At 36.4% G+C, this 24,412-nt stretch overlaps 1 protein-coding gene across 1 annotated transcript; it reads left to right on the top strand.

The window, feature by feature from the left end:
* Positions 1-8,417: 8,417 nt before the first annotated feature.
* LOC140879148 (uncharacterized) lies at positions 8,418-20,470 on the top strand. Its single transcript, XM_073282810.1, has 10 exons — positions 8,418-9,233; positions 9,447-9,852; positions 9,970-10,147; positions 10,348-10,420; positions 10,553-10,628; positions 10,755-11,047; positions 11,270-11,587; positions 11,732-11,877; positions 11,965-12,763; positions 19,418-20,470. The coding sequence occupies exons 1-10, from the start codon at positions 8,418-8,420 to the stop codon at positions 20,468-20,470; spliced, it is 4,158 nt and encodes a 1,385-aa protein (XP_073138911.1).
* The last annotated feature ends 3,942 nt before the right edge of the window (positions 20,471-24,412 follow it).

The following is a 24,412-nucleotide window of genomic DNA, read 5'->3' as shown; positions in this document are numbered from 1 at the left end:
GATCTATGATATGATGTTAAGCCAAGGCATTGAAAAGGATGATGATGAAGGTCTGATTGAAGCGGGTGAAAATTCGAAGATTGCACCTGCATTGCTTAGAGGAAACAGGAAGAAAGATCTTCCTTGGTCAGAAACAGGTGCTGCTGCAGATGTTGTGGCAGATGTTGCCAACACCTCCCCTGCCACTGCTATTTTTATTCCACCCCACCCTCTGCACCTCAGACAGTGGATACCACATTCATCAAAGCTCAACTACTTCATGCTGAACATAAGATCAATCAATCTAAGGCTGATCTTGCCTACTTTGAGGCGTTGAAAGCTCAGTACCACAGTATTCTTGGAGTCGGAACCTCTTCTGGACAAAAAGGAGGAGATGATGGTAAAGCTGATGATGAGAATGATGGCTCGTCTGAGAGCAATCAATTTTAGTTTGGTTTATTTGGTTTAGATTAGTTTATTTGTTTCTGTTTTTGTTTTTGTTATTAGTTGATAAGTTGTTTTGCTCTGCTCCCAATCAAAACCTTTTTCCCTCATTTATGTTCTATATGTGTTTCTCTTTTTACATATGATTGATTATCTGAAGTGTTGTTGTCAATATCTTGTGACAACACCTTTGCTTATACTAAAGGGGAGAATTCATTCTTATAGTCAGGGGGGGTTTTGATAAAGAGGTAGTTGATTTGTTTTGAAGTTAACTGTGTTTTGTCCACAAAGGCGAAAAGGAGAAGATTGAAGGGAATATTTTATTCCTAAAATTCCTTAAAGTTTTAAAAGAGTTATTTTATTATTTTGCCTTTCTTGGACTCAAAGTTTTTTAGGGATAGAATTGTATATTTTCTTATTAAGATAGATTTGAGATATTAGTGACTTTATCATAATATCTATTATCTCATATCTAATTATTTTGTTTCCTGTCTTTGTAAGATTTTATATGAGTAAATCTAGAGGAATCCTAGTCATACAAGGAAACAATGTGAAGGATTCTTGCATATTTAAGAAGATGGACGTGCACAAGGATAGTGATCGAAAAATACACAATCAAGAAATATCTTAAGAGAGATTTTGTGCAGACAACAGAAGAAGAATTCTAGAGATTTTCAAAAGCTGATATTGGTTATATTCTTGCTTGATCGACTTGAAGGATTTGAGAGCATTGAAGATTCAAGCCCGTGTTGCTCTCGTGTTTTAGTCATCAAGATTTCAACTCCTTGCTCCGTTTTATTTATTCTATCTTGCATAGAGTTTTTAGGAGTTGTTTTATTATTTATTTTTTCACATGTTTTTGAGAAAATTGTTTTTACAATAATTGACTAGTTTTAGAGTTTGTAAAACTTTTTGATTATTTTTTAGTGAAAGTTTTGCCATGAGGCGTCGCATGAGTATTTTATACTCTTGTTTAAATATCTGAGTCATTGGTTTTTTGTTTATTTTATTCATGCTTTTATTATTTTCCGCTGCATATAATTCAAGGTGTTATTGAAAGTGTTATCAATACCTTGTGACAAAACCTTAATCTGTTTATATTCAACCAACCTTTCCTTACACCTACGTCACAAAACAAAATCAGAGGAGATGGGAGGATTCCTGGCAAAGGTGCTCCGACTCTCAAGTCAGTGATTACTCAAGAAATAATAATTTAGAGTAGAGCATTGTAACGCTAAAGAAAGTGTGTAACCCATCAGAAGCGCTGAAGAAAAAGTACTTGAGATGCCAAAAATCAGAATATAGAAGACTAAAACTGAAATTTGAAAAAAATAATAGACCAAAATCACAAAGTGATAAAATTATCGACACAATATTGCACTCCCCTTTGTTTTTTGCTCTTTTTTTTATTCTTTTTGGCCAGAAACCATTCTAACCTAGTTTTTGCTCCTTTTTTTTATTCTTTTTGGCGAGAAACCATTCTAACCGAGACAACAAAAACAAGATAGGATCTAAACATTCGTGAAAATTGTATCATGGTTCTGAAGTCATACCCTATTCAATAAATAATTTTTTTATATTTTGGAATGGTATATTCAATAAAGATTTAATAAAACTCAAATGGTGAAGCGTGTGTTTACCACTGAACGAGCCAATGTCTATATGAATAATGTATTGAATGATTTTAATTTTCTCTGCATTTGTAAATTTGATAGTGTAATGCCCCAAAAATATTTAATTGGAGAATTTATGGAATTTTGGATTTAAATTCCAAGTTTAAGAAATTTAAGGACTGAAATTGAAGTTTGAAAATAATCAAGGACTGAATTGAAATTTTGAAAAATCTCAATGGACTAAACTGCAAATATGGGTTGACTTAATAATTGCATCAATTATTAAGATTATATGCATGTATTGTATGCATACCCACCTCTTCATCACCTTCACAAAGAGAGAGAGAGAGAGAGAGAGAGAAGAGAGATTGAAGAAGCCATAGCTGACACTTTTCAAACTTTTGTTCTTCCGATTCGACTTAATCCTACCAGTAGAATTTCGATCCGAGCACGGTTTTGGAATCCTTGAGACAAGAGCTACGTTTTTACGTAAGTATTATGAAATTCTATCAAATTCTAAATTTTGGGTTATTGTTGGATTCGAGTTTTGATGGTATAAATATGTTGTTGAGATAATAGAGATGATATATCTAAGACGGTTTGATAAAATATCATCGTTTGAACATGTTTTTTATTTTTGAAGAAATTTTGAATTTCTGAAAACTTTGGATGCTGATTTTTGAAAATTGGGGATGATATTGATGATGATATTGTGATGAAATTGTAATAATATTGGTGTTGAGAATTTTGGAAATACCCGAATTTTAGACGTTATGCCGTCGGGTCGAATTTTGAAGAAATTGTTAAATGATATACATAACAAGAAATTGATATGAATTTTATATTGATGTAGCTTTCAAGACTTGAGCAATCCGAACTTGTAATTGAGGTGTGGATAGACAATGAAGAGCTGTGATTAAAACCTCGAGAAGATTATGAGATTTCTCGAGCCCATTAAAATCACACACTTATTTGCTAATATTATTTGATTATGTGAATTGATTGAATAACATGAGATTATGAATTTGATTGTTATTCGATGATTATTGATATATGATTCATGCTATTTATTTGATATATGAGATGAGATGCTCAGATTGAGCAAAGATTATGATATATTTGAATTGCATCATCTCATTCATATTGAGCCAGATTTTATTCAGATTAGATGACAGAATTGCCTTTATTCCAGCGGATGTTTGGGTTTATATTTGAGTTGCATGGAATGTAGAGCAATTTTCATGACCAGAATACTCTATATAGTAGTGCCAAAGTACAGGGTTGAGAAGCTCAACTCCCACCCCGATTGGGAGAGTAGGTGGTGACGTTGTGCTTTCTTTTTTCTTGGGATCCCTAAGACCGAGATTCAGACTGAATCAGAGAATTGATAACCACAGATTCTTAAGCATGCATTTCATTCATGTATTATCTATTTGAGATCACTTATGGATTTATATTGATGTTATTGAAATGCTTAAATGTTATTTGGTTCTGTCATTCATATTGGGTTTCATACTCATCGGTTTTTTGGTTATTGCTTTGTCTTGCGTGTGTGCATTGCAACTGGTGATTCAGAGTCACGCTTTAGAGGACCTTGAGGATTATGATTTGAGAGTAGAAGTGGAGCTCGGTTATAGCAGTCGAGTTGTTGTAGATTCATGTTGAAAACATGTTGAATAATTGAGTTATCAAACTTGTTGCATTTCATGCTCGTTTGTATGTTATTCGGACATCTTGTTATTGTATAATTTGATCAAGACTTCGAGATGTTACCATTTCGGGCTTTTGAAGCAATAAAAAGAAGAAAAAATGGGATTTTGCGAAGCCTCGGCGCGCCCGCGCCGGTGGAGGGGTGCGGCCTTGCCTTCACTTAAATTTTTTTATTTTTTAGCCTTTTTGGTTTCCCGGTTTGGTTGTTTGCAGAATTTTAAGATAGCAACCGGGGTCTCCACAGATAGTGTGCTTGTTGATAAAATGTTTTTACAATTATTATTATTATTATTATTATTATTATTATTATTATTATTATTATTATTATTATTATTATCATCATCAAAAAATTCTTCCCAATTAAGATGCCACACCAACATGTTCAGTTTCGAGTAAAAAAATTTCTGTTAGGTCGGGTCTGTGTGGTTTTTAGAAAAAAAGAATAAAAACAAACATTATATAGGAAAACCACATTCTGTCAAACAGTTGAGGGGAAAGAGGCTTGGAGAGAGGATTTCAGGATATAGAAGAAATAAAAACGGGGGCAGAAAGTATCGATATGAAGAAGCACTTTGACAAAAAAAGATAAGTCACCAGACGAAATAACAAGTTGGAGTCACAAGAGGAGAGTTAGAATGTTATGCCTCAAGATCGAAGCACGTTATCGATATTGTTTAACAGTTTAAAATCATGAAACAACAAGTCACATTGTACATTAAATAGCCAATGGCCAGTTTATTACATAAATCAGAAGTGTTTTTACAATGCGTAACATAAATGCGGAAGCGACGAAGTAACATAAAATCATGCTAAAAAATATCTTTGACACTTTCTTGAACTTGATCACCAACCCTAAAATAGGTTGGTGGGATCAAAATGTGTGTAGAGGGGTGAATACATACTTTTAAAAAAATCATTCAAAATGATTTTGGTCGGTAGAGTAGGGATTAATAGCAAATTAGACCTAAAATCTAAATTTTTTAATACACTCGAACAACAAAAAGTGTGAAAACAGTTCGATAGTTTTAAATGATACTCTATAATTAACCCAAAGAGATATCAACAAGATAAAGTAAAATGCAAAGAGCAAAGAGAACAAGATATATATGGAAGTTCAAAGTCTGAATAATACTATGTATCTTCTTCTTTCGCTTAAGAAGAAATTCATTAGAAGACTTTGGATTTATAAATTTTTTGTAACAAACCCACACCGATATTAACACTTATACACTACCTATGTTGAAACTCATAGTAGACCACAAGATAAAACCTCAAATCTAAACACAACACAACAAATACAATATCAATGTTTGAATTTTTAGATCCAAACTATCAAACTTTTTCTTTAAAAGCCTTTATCTGAAGCAATTGAGAAGATTTTATAAACCCCTATTATTTAAGATCTGATATATTTCAAATGAGTGAGGTTTTATTTTGAGCAAAATAAGATGAATCTTTCTTGTGTGCTCAAAGATGGTGAGATTGCAAGCTTTGTACGTAAGTGGGAGATAGAATGCAGAAATTCAAAATTCACAATGATAAGATCCGATTTGTTCCTCTTCTCAAGAAATATCTATTTATAGTGACTTTTGCATAAGATGAACCAACGTTCGACTGATGACTCATTAATTTAAAAACACTTTTGACTTTGTCCTTCCATGATGTATGGTATACTTAAATAAATACGAGATTTGACTCTTCTTAAATCAAGAAAGTAAAGGTCACATACAGACTTTGAAATTAAACTTAACAATGAGCATTTAGGGAAAACATTATGATATCTTGTTGACTGTATAAGTTTTGACAATATACATTTTTTGAAAATTTTGAGACTTTTTGTGTACGATGTATAGCTTGAATCAGGAGATCCTTTAAGACCATTTTCAAATGTTATTTGTAAGAGTGAGCGGCCAAGTGCTGATACGGGCGAGTAGATATTGTGGGTAGGTAATGACCAGTCGATATCAATAGCTAAGATGTTTGATACCATGCCAGTGTCATGCTTAGCTAGATCGGGCGAGTGATATACTTAGCGAGACCAGGTGAGTACTATATGCTTGAGACCGGGTGAGTAGTCTTCTTAAGTCTTCCAAGAGACCAACCATAACCCACCATTTTGCCAAGCCGAGCTCCCAAGAGAATATGGTTAGTAAGCTGTTGCTGAACCTCCAAGCTCACCATAAACAACTGATCATAACATCTTTAGCTAACTTCCTGAGGTTACTGAGCCAACCCAATAAGCTAGCCTCCTGCTGAAATAAGAATGAAGGAGCCTTGCTGAGCTCCCGAGCCTACATATTACGAGCCGATCTTGCCACTGACTGTCCTGAAACCGATGGTGAGGGAGCTTGGCCAAGCTCCCTTGCCGACCTGACAAATATGGTGCGGGAGCATGACCAAGCTCCCGATGTAAGGTCCAAAAAGTTCACTAGCTTAATCACAATTAATTAATTAAATTATATGATTTAATGCATGTTATTTAGAATATTTAATTGTTATGTGAAATTATGTGATTTATTGTAATGCTTGAAATGTTATGTGATATGAATGATTTTAAAGTTTTCAAGTTGGTATTAAGTTTGGGTCGTAGGGACGAGCCTAGCCTTTGAAAGATTTAAGAAAATATTTTAAAATAAAGTTGATGGGATGCAGTGTATTTTATTTATTGAGATAGAGTAAAATTTTAAAGGGGCTTTTAATTGTAACTAATGGTCCGTGTTAGGAGCCCATTATTCACAAAGCGGTTTAAGCATTCAAAATTTCTTCTCGTTTCTCTCATTTGAACTCTTTCTTTTTCTCTCAAATCTCTCTCACTCAAACGTTGCATCAAGGCTAGGGTTCTTCAGAGGCTCGAGGCTAGATTGTCCTACCGCTCAGGTTAATTCCAATCAATCAATTCAAGCAAATTTTTACTGTTTTGAAACTCATTCAAGAATATAGATATTTTTCAAGGTAAAACCCTAGGTGGTTGATTGATGATCTATGCATGTTTCTTGAAAAATTTATGAGTATGTTGCTTGATTGGGATACGTGAAGCATTCATGATGTGTTCGATCCATGTTTATTGAGTTTTGAATGATTTGATGGCAAGAAATCAGATTTTTGGGCAAAAAGTTTGAATGAAGGTTTCTGATGAAAGATCTTTGGAATTTAATTATGTTTTGGTGCGTGTTATTTTAAAAGTTTCCTGATGTTGAATATTATTTTGATAGAAAAGTGTTTCAAAACATTTTAGGCTTCAGAAAAAGTGCAGAAAAGATCAGATTATCGGAGAAGAGGCGCGACGGCGCGGTCGCGCAGCTTGTAGCGGCGCGGCCGTGCCTGAGCATCGCATGCCTGCGCATAGGCAGCGCGCCCACACTGCAGAGGCAGCGTGTCCGCGCCGTATGTTCGCAGTTCCCACCCCATTTTACGAGTTTTTGAGTCCTAAAAATCATATTTTTAGTATTTTAACGCATTTTAATCATTTTTAAGAATGTTCATGAAGAAGTTTAAAGTTTTCAAAGTCCGAGACGGACGGAATGCCTCACGTAAATCGGTCAAGTTATGTATTGCATGATTATGTGATTTTCTCATGAAAGCTAATTTCCCATGAAATGTTATGAAGGATTTTAAGCATGTTAGCATCACGAGAAATTTTATGAGCATGATTTCATGATGTTACGAGATTTATGGAAATGACATGATATGATATGATATGATATGATAAGATGAATGCTATGGTACATGAAAAATATTTTGATAATTTATGAGTTTTGTGGTGATTATACGGGGTATGCACTTCGGGATGAGCTCCGAAGCGGCTATCCAAACACGGCTCATGGGATGGTTATACGGTGTATGCACTTCGGGATGTGCACCGAAGCGGCTATCCAAAGAATGAAAGTTACAGGCATAATGCCATATGTTAGTTGATCAACAGGAAATTATGAATGTCACATTATGACGGTTGCCACACTACTTATAATTCATCACCCCAAATATTCTTTATGGTATGGCTAAAACAAATTTATGTTTACTGCATGAAATCTTAAGTTAATTTTTTCTCTTTTAAAGTTTAGAAAGATCCTTTTTTATGCATTTTCTTGCTGAGTCTTTAGACTCACTATACTTGAATGGTGCAGGTAACGACGATGTTGATGCATTCATTGATGATTATGTGGGCGGACATGAAGAAGAGGCAGAGGTCGGTCCATCGGGCGATGCATGAGTGCGAATGCTTTTGAATGAATGTTGTATAAAACATTTTTTTTAGTTGATGAGAGGAAAAAAAGTTTTATGTTTTAAGTTGATGGCCATGTTTGGCAAAGACTTTTAGAGGCTATTTCATTGCTTGTGCACTTTTAATACGTTCATTTTAAATAAAAAGTTGATGCTTCCGCAAAGTTTTTATTTTTCCCAAATTTTAAGTATGCATGTTTGAGTAACGCTTCGATTTTGAAAATTGGGATGTTACAGCTTGGTATCAGAGAAGTTCGCTCTGGGTTTGTCGCACACATGCATACTCGCCACGATCCTGTGCTTCGTCTTCATGTCTGTAAGTTTTTTTTTGTGATATGGACTTTTTAAGATGCATGATAGTATTTACGATTTAAGAATTTTGCATGTTTGAGCATGATGTTTATGTTTAAATAAGTAATTAAGAATGTGGACTATGTGGACATCAGGATCATGGCTCACCGTAGGAACCCGAATAATGAGGGCGACCAAAATAACCAATTTCTAGCTGGGTTGGCGACTCTGTTACAAGAACAGAGTAGGGCCCAAGGAGAAAAGATCCATCAGTTGATCCAAGCACAAGCAGGCGACCGGAACAGCAATCAGCCGTTATTGACCAACCCGATATTTAAGCAATTTAATGATCTAGGGCCACCAGAGTTTAAAGGAGGGGCTGATCCCCTTGTAGCCGAGGAATGGGTGCAGTCAGTGGAGACCATTTTCGAATACATGCAGCTCACTGATGCAGAACGTGTGAGGTGTGCCATCTTTATGTTCCGTGACGATGCACGGGTTTGGTGGAAGGGAGCCCGTTCCGCCGTGGATATGGCTACTTTGACTTGGAATGGATTCAAAGATGTGTTCTATGGGAAATATTTCAGTGTCAGCACCAGGACTAGACTTGCCAGGGAATTTTTGGAGCTCCGCCAAGGGAGCATGTCCATTGTTGAGTATGTGAAGAAGTTTGAGAGGGGAAGATATTTTGTGCCCATGATTTCTGGTAATGCTGCAGAGGAGCTGAAGCTATTTATGGAAGGATTGAATGCCACTATTCGTCGTGATTTCAGATTGAGTGGGGAACAAACTTACCGAGTAGCCTTCGACGAGGCTATGTTGTTAGAGAAAGACGAGAATGATATTATCAAAGAATCGCAGGCGAAGAGAATCAGCTACCAAGGGAGAGAGCAGCAAGGGCCTAGTCAGAAGAGGCCGTACCAAGCTCCAGCTCAGAGGAGACCACAGCATCAGCAGTGCCAAAACACCAATCAGGCATGACCTCAGGGGCATAATCAGCTGAATGCCAATGCTCCAAGGCCGGCGAATGCACCTATCTGTCATAAGTGTGGGAAGTCACACTCCGGTCAATGCATGCTTGGGACCACTACTTGCTTTCTTTGCAAGAAGCCATGGAATTTTTCCAAGGATTGCCCGAAATCAAAGGAGCCTATTAAGGAGAGAGTGTTTGATATGACTCACGATTAGGTTGACCCAGATTATGCAATTGTCATAAGTATGATCCATATTGCTGATTTACCTACTTTCATGTTGATAGATACAGGAGCTACGCACTCTTTTATGTCTATTAGTTTTATGATGAAATTGAGGATCTTGCCGGATGAATCTATTTCAGAATTTTGTGTGTCGTTACCCTCAGGAGAAGAATTGAAAAGTAGTAGTATGGTAAGAAATTGTAAGATTCAGATGCAGAATCTAGAATTGTGTGCATATTTTATTGTTTTGGAGATGGTGGATTTCGATGCAATTTTTGGGATGGACTGGTTGGTTCAACATGAGGCTATTATTGACAGCAAACGGAGAACTTTCTCTTTGAAAGATCAGCACGGAAAACCATTTGTGTTCCGAGCTACATCTATGAGGAGCACACCATGTATGATTTTTGCAGGAACAACTTGGCAGTTATTGAGTAATGGGTGTACAGGCTTTCTTGCAAGTCTAACTGGCGATCTGGAAGTGCAATGACCGAAACTTGTGGAAGTGGATGTAGTGAAGGATTTTTCAGAAGTCTTTCCCGATGATGTTGCGGGATTGCCTCCAGTCAGGAAAGTTGAATTTGGGATAAAATTGTTTCCTGGAACCAAGCCAGCTTCTAAGGCACCGTACAGAGTAGCACCGGATGAGATGAAAGAACTGAAGGATCAATGGCAAGAGTTGCTGGATAAGAGGTTCATCAGACCGAGTGTATCGCTTTGGGGTGCACCGGTGTTGTTTGTTAAGAAGAAAGATGGGTCAATGAGGTTGTGCATTGACTATAGAGAGCTAAATCGAGTTATAGTAAAGAACAGATATCCCTTTCCCAGAATAGACGACTTGTTCGACCAATTGCAATGGGCATAGGTGTTCTCAAAAATTGATCTACGATCAGGCTACCATCAGCTAAAGGTAAAGGATGTAGATGTGCAGAAGACAGCATTCAGGACTTGCTATGGCCACTACGAGTTCTTAGTAATGCCGTTTGGGTTGACCAATGCACCAGCTGTGTTCATGGATTTGATGAACAGGGTGTTTCAACCTTTCTTGGATCAGTTTGTCATAGTCTTCATAGATGACATATTGATCTACTCTCGCAGTCTAGAGAGGAGCATCGTCAGCACTTGTCTACAGTGTTGCAAATTCTGAAAGAAAAACAGCTGTATGCTAAGTTCAGTAAGTATGAATTTTTTCTGGAGCAGATTGCATTTTTGGGTCATATAGTTTCAGCTAAGGGGATTGAGTTGGATCCGTCTAAGGTGGAAGCAGTTCAAAATTAGGTTGCTCCGAAAAATGCTACAGAAATACGGAGTTTCTTGGGTTTAGCAGACTACTACAGGAGATTTATTCAAGATTTTTCCAAGATAGCTCTACCATTGACTTCTCTAAGTCGGAAAGGTGTGAAGTTTGTGTGGTCAGAACAGTGTGAGAAGAGCTTTGCAGAGTTGAAAGAAATACTGATGTCAGCGCCAGTTCTAGAAATTCCAAAAGGCACGGGTCATTTTGTGGTTTATACAGATGCTTCTAAGAGTGGATTAGGGGTTGTTTTGATGCAGGATGATATAGTAATAGCATATGCATCTCGACAGCTGAAGGTCCATGAGAAGAATTACCCGACTCATGATCTTGAGTTGGCGGCAGTTGTATTTGCTTTGAAGCTATGGAGACACTACTTGTATGGCGAGAAGTGTCAGATTTTCACTGATCACAAAATCCTGAAATACATCTTCACTCAGAAGGAGTTGAACATGAGGCAGAGAAGATGACTGGAATTGGTAAAGGACTACGACTGTGACATTAACTACCATTCCGGTAAGGCTAATGTAGTAGAAGATCCATTGAGTCGCAAGTCTGCGATATTGAATCAATTGACAGTCAAGCAGGAGTTGATTGCTGATTTTGAACTGATGATTTTGGAGGTATTCGAACCAATGGAGGTATGCACTCTATCAGCCTTAACAGTAGTACCCAGTTTGCTTGATAGAATTCGAGCAGGCCAAGCTTCTAATGAACAATTGATGGCGTGGAGAATTAGAGATGAGGCTAAGGGTGGTGCACTGTATACCATCAAGGATGGAATTGTTCATCATAGAGGTAGAATGTGGGTGCCATTAGTAGACACACTGAGAATTGAAGTGATGACTGAAGCTCATACCGTTTCGTATTCCATTCATCCAGGAAGTACGAAGATGTATAAGGACCTAAAATCCTTATATTGGTGGCCAGGTATGAAGAATGACATTGTAAAATTTGTGAGTGAATGCTTGACTTGTCAGTAGGTGAAGATTGAGCACCAGAGGCCAGCAGGACTCCTGAAACCATTGTCTATACCCACATGGAAGTGGGAAGATGTCACTATGGATTTCGTGGTAGGATTGCAAGTTTCACCGCGAAGGATGAACTCGATTTGGGTGATAGTTGACAGGTTAACTAAGTCAGCTCATTTTATTCCAGTCAGGAATAACTTCTCGATGAATTAGTATGCAGAGCTGTACATTCGGGAAATTGCCAGATTGCATGGAGTTCCAGCGAGGATAGTATCTGATAGAGATCCTAAGTTTACCTCGAATTTTTGGGGAAGTTTACACCGAGGTTTGGGAACAAAACTAGCTTTCAGCACAGCTTTCCAACCTCAGACAGAGGGTCATTCAAAACGAGTGATCCAGATACTTGAAGACATGTTGAAGGCTTGCATGACCGACTTTGGGGGAAATTGGGAATCAAAATTGCCTTTAGTGGAGTTTACTTATAACAATAGTTATCAAGCAACTATTGACATGGCTCCGTATGAGGCTTTGTATGGGAGAAGATGCAAAACTCCCCTACACTGGGATGAAGTTGGAGAGAGAGCTGTTTTGGGGCCAGAAATAGTGAATCAGACAGTAGATGTGATACCAAAGATCAGGGACAGAATGTTGACAGCTCAAAGTCGACAAAAAAGTTATGCCGATCAGCGGCATAGAGATTTGGAGTTTGAAGTAGGTGACCATGTGTTCTTGAATGTGTCGCCATGGAAGGGTGTTAAGAGGTTTGGAAAGAGGGGTAAATTGAGTTCAATATATATAAGACCTTTCGAGATCCTAGAGAAAGTTGGGGCTCGAGCTTACCGAGTAGCTCTACCTCCAAACTTGGAGGGTGTACACAATGTCTTCCATATCTCCATGCTACGGAAGTATGTGGCGAATTCTTCCCATGTTATTCACCATGAGCCAGTAGAATGGACGCCAGACTTGTCATATGAGGAGATGCCTGTTCAAATTTTGGACAGACAAGTTCGTAGGTTGAGGAACAGAGAGATCCCGATGGTGAAGGTCCTTTGGCGCAACCAGTTGGTTGAGGAAGCTACATGGGAAACCGAGCAGGATATGCAAGCACGCTACCCTAAACTTTTTGATAAGTCAAATTTCGAGGACGAAATTCTTTTAAGGAGGATAGAGTTGTAAGGTCCAAAAATTTCACTAGCTTAATCACGATTAATTAATTAAATTATATGATTTAATGCATGTTATTTAGAATACTTAATTGTTATGTGAAATTATGTGATTTATTGTAATGCCTGAAATGTTATGTGATATGCATGATTTTAAAGTTTTCAGGTTGGTATTAAGTTTGAGTCGTAGGGACGAGCCTAGCCTTTGAAAGAGTTAAGAAAATATTTTAAAATAAAGTTGATGGGATGCAATGTATTTTATTTATTGAGAGAGAGTAAAATTTTAAAGGGGCTTTTAATTGTAACTAATGGGCCGTGTTAGGAGCCCATTAGTCACAAAGCGGTTTAAGCGTTCAAAATTTCTTCTCGTTTCTCTCATTTGAACGCTTTCTTTTTCTCTCAAATATCTCTCACTCAAACGCTGCATCAAGGCTAGGATTCTTCAGAGGCTCGAGGCTAGATCGTCATACCGCTCAGGTTAATTCCAATAAATCAATTCAGACAAGTTTTTACTGTTTTGAAACCCATTCAAGAATATAGATATTTTTCAAGGTAAAACCCTAGGTGGTTGATTGATGATCTATGCATGTTTCTTGAAAACTTTATGAGTATGTTATTTGATTGTGATACGTGAAGCATTTCTGATGTGTTCGGTCCATGTTTATTGAGTTTTGAATGATTTGAAGGCAAGAAATCAGATTTTTGGGCAAAATATTTGAATGAAGGTTTCTGATGAAAGATCTTTTGAATTTAATTGTGTTTTGGTGCGTGTTATTTTAAAATTTTCCTAATGATAAATGTTATTTTGATAGAAAAGTGTTCCAAAACATTGTAGGCTTCAGAAAAAGTGCAGAAAAGATCAGATTTTCGGAAAAGAGGCGCGACGGCGCACCCGCACATCTTGAAGCGGCGCGGCCGTTCCTGAGCATCGCATGCCTGCGCATAGGCAGCGCGCCCGCGCTGCTCGTATGTTTGCAGTTCCCACCCCATTTTATGAATTTTTGACTCTACAGCGCGGTAGCGCCGTATGTTCGCAGTTCTCACCCCATTTTACGAGTTTTTGAGTCCTAAAAATCATATTTTCAGTATTTTAATGCATTTTAATCATTTTTAAGAATGTTCATGAAGAAGTTTAAAGATTTCAAGGTTCGGGACGAACGGAATGCCTCACGTAGATCGGTCAAGTTATGTATTGCATGATTATGTGATTTTCTCAGGAAAGCTAATTTCCCATGAAATGTTATGAAGGATTTTAAGCATGTTAGCATCACAAGAAATTTTATGAGCACGATTTCATGATGTTACGAGATTTATGGAAATGACATGATATGATATGATATGATATGATATGATATGATGAATGCTATGTTACATGAAAAATATTTTGATGATTTATGCGTCTTGTGGTGATTATACATGGTATGCACTTCGGGATGAGCTTCGGAGCGGCTATCCAAACACGGCTCACGTGATGGTTATACGGGGTATGCACTTTGGGATGAGCTCCGAAGCGGCTATCCAAAGAATGAAAGTTACGGGCGTAATGCCATGTGCTTGTTGATCAACATGAAATTATGAATGGCACATTATGACGGTTGCCACACTACTCATAATTCATCACCCCAAATATTCTTTATGTTATGGCTACAACAAAGTTATGTTTACTGCATGAAAGCTTAAGTTAATGTTTCTCTTTTAAAGTTCAGAAAGATCCTTTTTTTATGCATTTTCTTGCTGAGTCTTTAGACTCACTATACTTGAATGGTGCAGGTAACGATGATGTTGATGCATTCATTGATGATTATGTGGGCGGACATGAAGAAGAGGCGGGGGTCGGTCCATCGGGCGATGCATGAGTACGAATGCTTTTGAATGAATGTTGTTTAAAACAATTTTTTTTAGTTGATGAGAGGAAAACAAGTTTTACGTTTTAAGTTGATGGCCATGTTTGACAAAGACTTTTAGAAGCTATTTCATTGCTTGTGAACTTTTAATACGTTCATTTTAAATAAAAAGTTGATGCTTTCACAAAGTTTTTATTTTTCCCAAATTTTAAGTATGTAAGTTTGAGTAACGCTTCGATTTTGAAAATTAAGATGTTACACCCGAGCTCTTGTGGTCGAGTCTCGAGCCGATTTGACAAATATGGTGAGGGAGGTTGGCCGAGCTCCCGAGCCGACCTGACAAATATGGTGAGGGATCTTGGCCGAGCTCCCGAGCCGCCCTTAGATTGATCGTGAGAACCTTTGAGCTTATGGTCATCGTTACGTTGAGCTAATTTCCATCTAGGGTATCATCATGCTAGGCTAGCTCTAATACCATGAACGAAATATAATAGTAACCATTAAAAGTTGAGCAACAATCTAAAAAAATTATATTTCTTTCACGTGTCTCTATATTCACCATACAAAATGCTTGAATAATTAGACTAAATTGGCTATGATATGCTACAATTATGGGGTGTGCTATCTTCAAAAAAAATATTTTTTTAATTACTATCACCTGTTGATCATCTTATATATATTCGAAAAATATATATTTTTTAATTACTATCACCTGTTGATCATCTTATATATATTCGAAAAATATATTTTTTTTAATTACTATCACCTGTTGATCATCTTATCTTATATACACATATATACACCAAATGGTCCCTAATTAATAAATCTATCTAATCTAAGTTAAATAAAAGTAAATTTTAAACTTCACCCGATCAAGTCAAATAAAATCAAAATCCATGATTTTCTAATCTATGTTGTCCAAACACATTTTAATTTTTAAGGTATATATTTTTATTGAACTCTGAGCCTAAAAACAAAAAAAATTAAATTCATTCATTTTTTTAACATTAGTTGATATGTATAATCTATCGCAAGGCGACATGTACTATGACTGGGAAACCGATGCTACAACAGTTGCATCGATCGGATTCGGAGTCGTGGCTTCTTTCTTTTTTTTCTTTTTTTTTTTCTTTTTAACTTGGGAATCCTCTGTTTTTATCTTTCGATGAGCTCTGGTTAAATCCCGTATGAACGTAATAGTCCGCAAACTACGATAGTTAGGTAAACCACATTAGACAAACTCTATGTGACAAGCTAATACAAAAAATTATTGGTAGGAAAAAATCGAACTTCTGACCTGTTGGAAATGAGACTTGGACCTAACTCACCTCAAAAGCTAGCTCAAAAGGTGAGTGTTGTCCTTGTCTATATTAAAGGCTCCCAGGAACTCTATCCTACCGATGTGAGACAATATTTTCAACACACTTCCCACACGGAGGAGAAACTTCATCCTACCGATGTGGGACAATATTTTAACACAACCCCCCACACACACAGGGATGAACATCTGGAGCGTGGATATATTAACTGGTGGCCTAACTATAGGCAGCCCAACACACACGGAGGGCCTGTGCTCGAATACCATGTTAAAAATGAGACTTGGACCTAACTCACCTCAAAAGCTAGCTCAAGAGGTGAAGGTTGTCATTGTCTATATTAAGGGCTCCCAGAAACCCTATCCTACCGACTTGAAACAATATTTCAACATGACCTCTGCCAAAAATTCACCTACTCCTCCAACTAAAACAACCGGTCCTTGGGGACAGCCTCCTTGCTTCTTCTTCACACAGATTGTGGTCATGGTGGTACAAGTTGCTTAATGTTGTGGAGGCAGATTTTCATTCATATTTTTCATATTTTCGTGAAAATACTTGGGAACTCTCGCTATAACCAAAAAAATGTCATATCTTTGAGTTCATCTTTAGAGACCAACAACTGTTTTATATCAAACTTATGTCTTTATAAAGGCTACGTATTTTATTTTTCGTTTAAATTTTTTCTAATAAAATTTGTAATTTATTATTATTATTTTAAAAATATAAATTTAGAGATGATTCTTCGGAGAAATTATATGTAATTAGAATAATATATAACGGGGACTTTTTTCCCCTCTTTTTCTTGTTTCCAAATTTATGGTTCTTTTATAATAAAATTTTGGAAATACGTAGCCTGGAGACAATATGGTCATTTTTTGATTTTTTTATGAATTAATTTAATTTTTTTGATTACTTAATATTATGTGGAAATTACATTTTGGTTTTCTGACATAAATTATGCCTTTCATTTTTTTTTTTTTTATCATGTATTGGTTAATTCACTTTTATAGTTCACTAATTTTTTCCCCCAATTTTGGTCAGACATATTTTACCCAAGCGCTAAAGTGACATTGAACATGATAGCAATGTTTGGTCACATATAATCATTTTTAGGTACTACGTCAACATCAATACTCATCATCTGATAAATAGCTGAAATTGAAAAAAAGTGAAAATCGAAATAGTAAACTAAAACAACATGACAAAAACTGAAAAACATGCCAATTGTAGGATTAAAACATAGTTTTCCCATTGAAATTTCATTGTTGGTTTAAAAAATAGTAAAATTGGTCATGCATGTTCCTTCATCGTGATTTAATTTGGTCTTCTTAATAGTTAAACGTCGATTTGTAATAATTCATTTTTGTCATTAATTCAATGGTGACGTGTTTTTAGTGATTGTGATGTGATATTGGATATTATTGTACATATATAGAATTGTCAGTATTGATTTTTCGATTTAAAGACATTTTTTTGATATCTGTACGATATTTGTATGGATTTTTTGCATATCAAAATTTTAGAATTTCACTATCGAAACCGATATAAATATTTTTCACGCTGGTATTTTTGATAAAGTATACCAAAAAATCACCCATATCGATTAGAAGAGAAATATATCATAATTTAACAATATCAAACAAATACAAGAATCGGATGAATAGTCGCTATACGTACTTCGAACAAGTGTATTTTTACTTTGTTGTTCTCAAGATTTTGTATGTGGGTTCTCAATTTGGGAAATTTTTTTTCTAGATAATGTTTCAGAAGCTTTGAATCGAGATTGATAATTTCCATTATGGGAAGGAAAAATTACTGATTTGATAATACTTTAATGTCGTTGGCCCGGAAGAAGAGGGTTTAGTTTGGAAAAGTGGTACACAAGAAATAAATATGTATATAACCCCCTCAAAAAAAATATATGTATATAACCCATTTCAGAAATTTTAGAGTGGAGATTGGAGACAAGCCGGATTTTCAATTTTTTTGTAATGTGGAAACCCGTAGTCGCTACTTTCGGTGCGCACTGAGTAAACTTTCGAACTAATGAAATAACCTGTAAACTACGTTAGTCAGATAAATCACACTAGACAAGCCCTGTGTGAAAGCCTAGTCCAAAAAGGTATTGGAAGGAAGAATCGAACTCCTGACCTCTGGCCAAGAATTCACCAACTTCGCCAACTTGGACACCCCTATAGGAGCTTTCGTGATTTTTTAAAGGAAATATGACTGGCATAGACCAATTGAGAATACTTACTAAATCCAAAAGAAAAAGAAACTATTTTGGAAAAAGATACAAACATGGTATAGCAATTAATTGAATTAACTTTAGAAATTCCATAAAAAAATAAAAATCTTTGCATTCATATTTATTTTCTCATGCAATTCATAGTTCTATCTGATGTGCTCAATCGTATGTTAATCCCTTGTAATTTCGACCATCAATTTACACTAGCACTATTCTCTACTATTTTTTTAGTGAAAAAAAATGTAACGAAAGTTGCTAATCTGATAATAGTAAGGCACAAAAATAAACATTTATTTATAATTTATTTACCCCTCTAAACTTATGTCCTAATTAAGATAAGTATCAGCCACGATTATTGGGAAATTCGATGATTTATAAATTCATTTAATTAAATTAAATTTCTGAGTCATGTCACTTCAAAGATTAAAGATGGCTGGGTCAACCTGTTAGGTGAGAGCATTAAAATCGGATGATGGCGGTTTGATTGTTTGGCTGGTAAAATATATTAAATGCTTTGCATTTATTTCACGCAGAGTAGTTCTATAAAGTGAGTTTCTCTCCCCTCAAATCAAGTATCATAACAAGAAGCAAAGCAGAGCTTCTTAAATAAAGAAAAAAAAAGAAAAAAAAAAGAAAAGATTTTTTTGAGGTTTTTTTGAGTGTTTCTGTTGTGAGAGTTAGAGAAATATTTTCTTGATAATATTCGGGATTGAGATCGTGTGAGAAATATAGTATTTTGTATACACTTGTAATATCTCTTTTGGTAATAAATATTTGCAGCAATTCCATGGACGTAGCCTATATTGGGTGAACCACGTAAAAATATCGTGTTCTTGTTGATTACTTTATTCCGAAATTATTTGGGCATTTATTGTCTGTCGGTCATTGGTTATTATGGGATTTTATTCCATAACAATTGGTATCGAGCCTTGATATAAAATTTCCTAAAATTCTGAGTATGCTCTATGGTTGCAGCTCTGTCTGAACTTCCACATCAGAAAAGATTTTTTGAATTTTTTTAAGGCGAAAATGATGACCGGAAATGATGGATCTGGTCCTGGCATCAACAAGTTTGATGGTTCAGACTTTACGTGCTGGCGCTTACAGATTATAGATTATCTGTATAGCAAAAAGCTACATCAACCTCTATTGGGAAAAAATCTGGAAAAATGGAGGCCGATGAGTGGGAGCTTCTTGACCGACAGGTGTTGGGGGTTAGTCAATTGACCCTAACAAAGAACGTGACACATAATGTGAAGGAGGCAAATACCACGGAGGAGATGATGTCCATCTTATCAGACATGTACGAGAAGCCATCAGTCAATAATAAAGTGCATTTGATGAAAAAGTTATTTAACTTGAAGATGAGCGAAGACGGTTCAATAACAGCACATATCAATGAATTCAACACGATTGTTTCTCAATTAACATCGGTTGAAATAAATTTTGATGATGAGATTCGTGCACTTATTATTTTGGCATCTTTCCCAAATACTTGGGAGCCGATGCGGGCAGCAGTTAGCAATTCTGTTGGCAAAGACAAATTACAATTCAATGATGCCAGAGACTGGATTCTTGCCGAAGAAGTTCGCAGGATGGATTCTGGTGAAAAAGCATCATCGAGTTCTGCTCTTAATCTGGATAACAGAGGCAGGGGCAGGAATGTCGAAAAGAATTCTAACAAATCGCGGAGCAGGTCCAAGTCAAGGAATGGTAAAGACAAAATCTCATTTGAAAAAAAGTTGAAGTGTTGGAGCTGCGGTGAGATTGACCACCTGAAAAGGAACTGCAAAGCAACAAACAACACAAATGTTGTGACTGAGGAGGTACACGATGCTTTAGTACTATCCATGGAAAGCCCCGTTGACTCTTGGGTTATGGATTTTGAATCCTCGTTTCATACCACGGGTAATCGTGATGTATTCGATAATTACATTGCTGACGATTACATGAAAGTTTTTCTAGCTGATGGAAAACCTTTGGAGATTGTTGGTATGGGAAATGTCCAGTTGAAGATGTCAAATGGATCTGTCTGGAAAATCAATAAAGTCAGACATGTACCAAGACTGAGGCGGAATCTGATCTCAGTGGGACAACTCGATGATGAAGGCCATAATGTGACCTTCGGTGATGGTTCTTGGAAAGTGAGCAAAAGAGCCATGATTATTGCTCGAGGATAGAAAACTGGAACCCTCTACATGACTTCTAGTAGCAGAGATACGTTAGCGGCTGTGAATGCTGGAACTAACTCGAGTCTATGGCACTGTAGACTTGGACATATGAGTGAGAAGGGAATGAAGTTGCTGTTATCAAATGGGAAGCTGCCGGAATTAAAGTCCATCGAACACAAGCTATGTGAAATTTGTATACTTGGAAAGCAGAAAAAGGTGAGCTTTTCAAAAGGCGAAAGAAAACCAAAGACATCAAAGTTGGAGCTGGTTCATACTGAAGTATGGGGGCCATCTCCTGTGACATCCCTTGGAGACTCACGATATTATGTCACATTTATCGATGATTCGAGCAGGAAGGTTTGAGTTTATTTTTTGAAAAATAAATCCGATGTTTACGATTTATCGATGATTCGATCAGGAAGGTTTGGGTTTATTTTTTGAAAATTAAATCTGATGTGTACGAAATCTTTAAGAGGTGGAAAGTGATGGTGGAGAATGAGACCAACTTGAAAGTGCAGTGCTTACGGTCTGATAACGGAGGAGAATATGAAGAAGATGAGTTCAAGAAGTATTGTGCGCTGAACGGGATCAAGATGATGAAAACCATTCCCGGTACCCCTCAACAGAATGGTGTAGCTGAGAGGATGAACATGACCCTGAATGAGCGAGCCAGGAGCATGAGATTGCACGCTGGGCTGTTGAAATAATTCTGGGCTGATGCAGTTAACACTGTAGCATATCTGATCAACAGAGGACCTTCAGTACCACTTGGTTACATAATACATGAAGAAGTCTGGAGCTGAAATAAAGTAAACCTTTCTTTCTTGAAAGTGTTCGGATGTTTATCATATGTTCACATTTATTCAGCTAGCAGAACAAAACTTGATTCGAAATCCAAGAAGTGTTTCTTTATTGGTTATGAAGATAATGAGTTTGGTTATCGGTTCTGGGATGACCAAAATCGAAAGATCATTCGGAGCAGAGATGTAATCTTCAATGAGTATGTGATGTATAAGGACAGGTCAAGCATTGGATCTGGTGATAAATGTCCTGAAGTCAAGAAAACGGATGAAGTACCATTGATGGATATTCCTGTGAACGACTTGGAAACAAGTAACCTGAAAGATAAAGAAACTGCTGCTCAAGATGATGACCCGCAAACTCCGGAAATATAACTCAGGAGATCTCTGAGAACAAAAAGACCACCTGATAAATACTCCCGTGCACTTCATTATATTTTGCTGATAGATAAAGGTGAACCGGAGACCTTTGAAGAAGTAATGCAAAATGATTATTCAACCAAGTGGGAGTTATCCATGGAAGATGAGATGGATTCACTGTCATCCAATCGGACGTGGAAGTTGACGGAACTTCCAAAAGGCAAAAAGACATTACACAACAAGTGGGTGTATCGAATCAAAGAAGAAGTTGATGGCAGCAAACGGTACTAGGCGAGACTTGTTGTAAAAGGTTTTGAACAGCGGGAAGGCGTTGATTATACCAAGATTTTCTCTCCAGTGGTGAAGTTGACCACTATCGGAACAGTACTTGGATTGGTGGCGAAGGAAAAATTACATCTGGAGCAGTTAGATGTAAAAACAGCGTTTCTTCATGGTGATCTGGATGAAGAAATTTATATGAAACAACCACAAGGATTTGAAATTCAAAAGAAAGAGAAAATGGTATGCAAACTTCATAAGAGCTTGTACGATTTCAAACAAGCTCAAAGACAGTGGTACAAGAAGTTTGATGGATTCATGAGCAACAATGGTTTTCTGAGGTGCCAAGCCGATCACTGCTGTTATGTGAAAAATTTTGGCGGTTTTTATAACATTTTACTGTTATATGTGGATGATATGTTGATAGCAGGATCTCACATGAAGGAGATTGATAAGCTCAAGAGAGATTTATCAAAAGTATTTGCTATGAAAGATTTGGGGTCTACGAAGCAAATCCTTGAAATGAGGATCTCAAGAGATAGGGTGAATGGAATCTTGAAGCTATCTCAAGAAGTGTACGTGAAAAAGGTTGTTAGCAGATTTAACATGGATGAAGCTAAAGCTGTGAGTACTCCTTTGGATAGTTATTTCAAACTAACCAAAGCCCAATCACCATCAACAGAGCAGGATCATGCTTATATGAAATCAAGGTAAACAACACTCGGAAACAGTGAAGGAGATTCTCAGATATTTGAAAGGTACTATCAGTTCATCTCTGTGCTTCAGAAAGTCAAATTCAAGCTTACAAGGTTTTGTAGATGTCGACATGGGTCGTGACCTAGAAGGCAGGAAGAGTACTATTGGATATGTGTTTACATTGGATGGTACGACAGTAAGCTGGGTGTCCAAGTTGCAAAAAATTGTTGCACTTTCGACTATTGAAGCTGAGTATGTTGTAGTGACAGAAGTTAGCAAGGAGATGATATGGTTGTGATCATTCCTTGAGGAGTTGGGTCAGAAACTTAAAGATAGCACGTAACATTGTGACAGCCAGAATGTTATTCATTTGACAAAGAATCCTGTTTATCATGCTAGGACGAAACATATATAGGTTCGATACCATTTCATCAGATCAGTTCTGGAAGATGGAATCTTGATGCTTGAGAAAATTCATGGAAGTAAAAACCCAGCTGATATGTTCACGAAGAATGTAACCACTGACAAACTGAAGTTGTGTTCAACTTCAGTCGGTCTGCAAGTATGAAAGAGGAAGCATGAGTTGCTGCATTGATTGTGTAAAGCCATGATTGAAATCAAGTCTTCAAGTGAAAGAAATGTTAGGTGAGAGCACTAAATCGGATGATGGCGGGTTGATGGTTTCTGGTTGGTGGCTGGGTAAATATATTAAATGCTTTACATTTATTCCACGCGGAGAGGAGATCTATAAATTGAGCTTCTCTTCCCTCAAATCAAGCATTCCAACAAGAAGCAAAGCAGAGCTTCTTAAACATAGAGAAAAAGAAAGAAAGAAAATATTTTCTTGGGGTTTTCTTGAGTGTTTCTCTTGTGTGAGTTAGAGAAATATTTTCTTGGTAATACTCGGGGTTAGGATCGTGTGAGAAATATAGTGTTTTGTATACACTTGTAATATTTATTCTGGTAATAAATATTTACAACAGCTCCGTGGACGTAGCCTATATTGGGTGAACCACATAAAAATATTGTGTTTTTGTTGATTACTTTATTCCGTAATTATTTGGATATTTATTGTCTATCGATCATCGGTTATTATGGGCTTTTATTCCGTAACACAACCCTGCAAGTCTTCCTGTTTGCAAATTTCTGTCATAATTGGGTTAAACAAAATTTACAAGAATACATCATAATAATAAATTATTTTTGCAAAATTGCAGAAATATTATAACTAAAATATATTTGTTTTGTTGATGTGAGTGACCAGTGAAAATGACTTGGGATCGGACTATATAAACGACAATCATAAATATTAAATATTTTTATTTTGAATAATAAACTTTATTTTTTTTGACCAAAATAAAAAGGTCGATAGACATTTACTCTCAAATTGTGTTTTCGGTTATTTTATATCAAACAACAAAATATTTTCCCCATAACCAATAAAAAGAGAATGAAACTTAAGTTTATAAAACATAAAATTTTAACTTTCCATTAAAAAACATAATCAAGCCTAGCCTACGTCCCTTATGTATATGATAAGAAGAGGGATCGAAACATTGAGACGAGAGAATATAAAAAGTGAAATAAAATTTAAATGTAAATATAAAATATCAATATAATTTATAAAATAGAAAAAATATTAAAATAATGAATCCCTTAAATAATAATAATAAAAAAAAACATGAAGGTTTGCTTTTGAGTCGTGCTCACTTTCGTCAACTGCTCAACTTGGGGGAAGACAGGTTGTGAGAAATAATTTCCCACTTGTAAATTAGTATTGGGTCCTTCGAGTTAAATCTCTTGGGTCCGTTTGACG

This window comes from Henckelia pumila, chromosome 2, assembly GCF_033568475.1.
Source record: "Henckelia pumila isolate YLH828 chromosome 2, ASM3356847v2, whole genome shotgun sequence".
Lineage (NCBI taxonomy): Eukaryota > Viridiplantae > Streptophyta > Magnoliopsida > Lamiales > Gesneriaceae > Henckelia > Henckelia pumila.
This window is presented reverse-complemented; position numbering and strand designations above follow the sequence as displayed.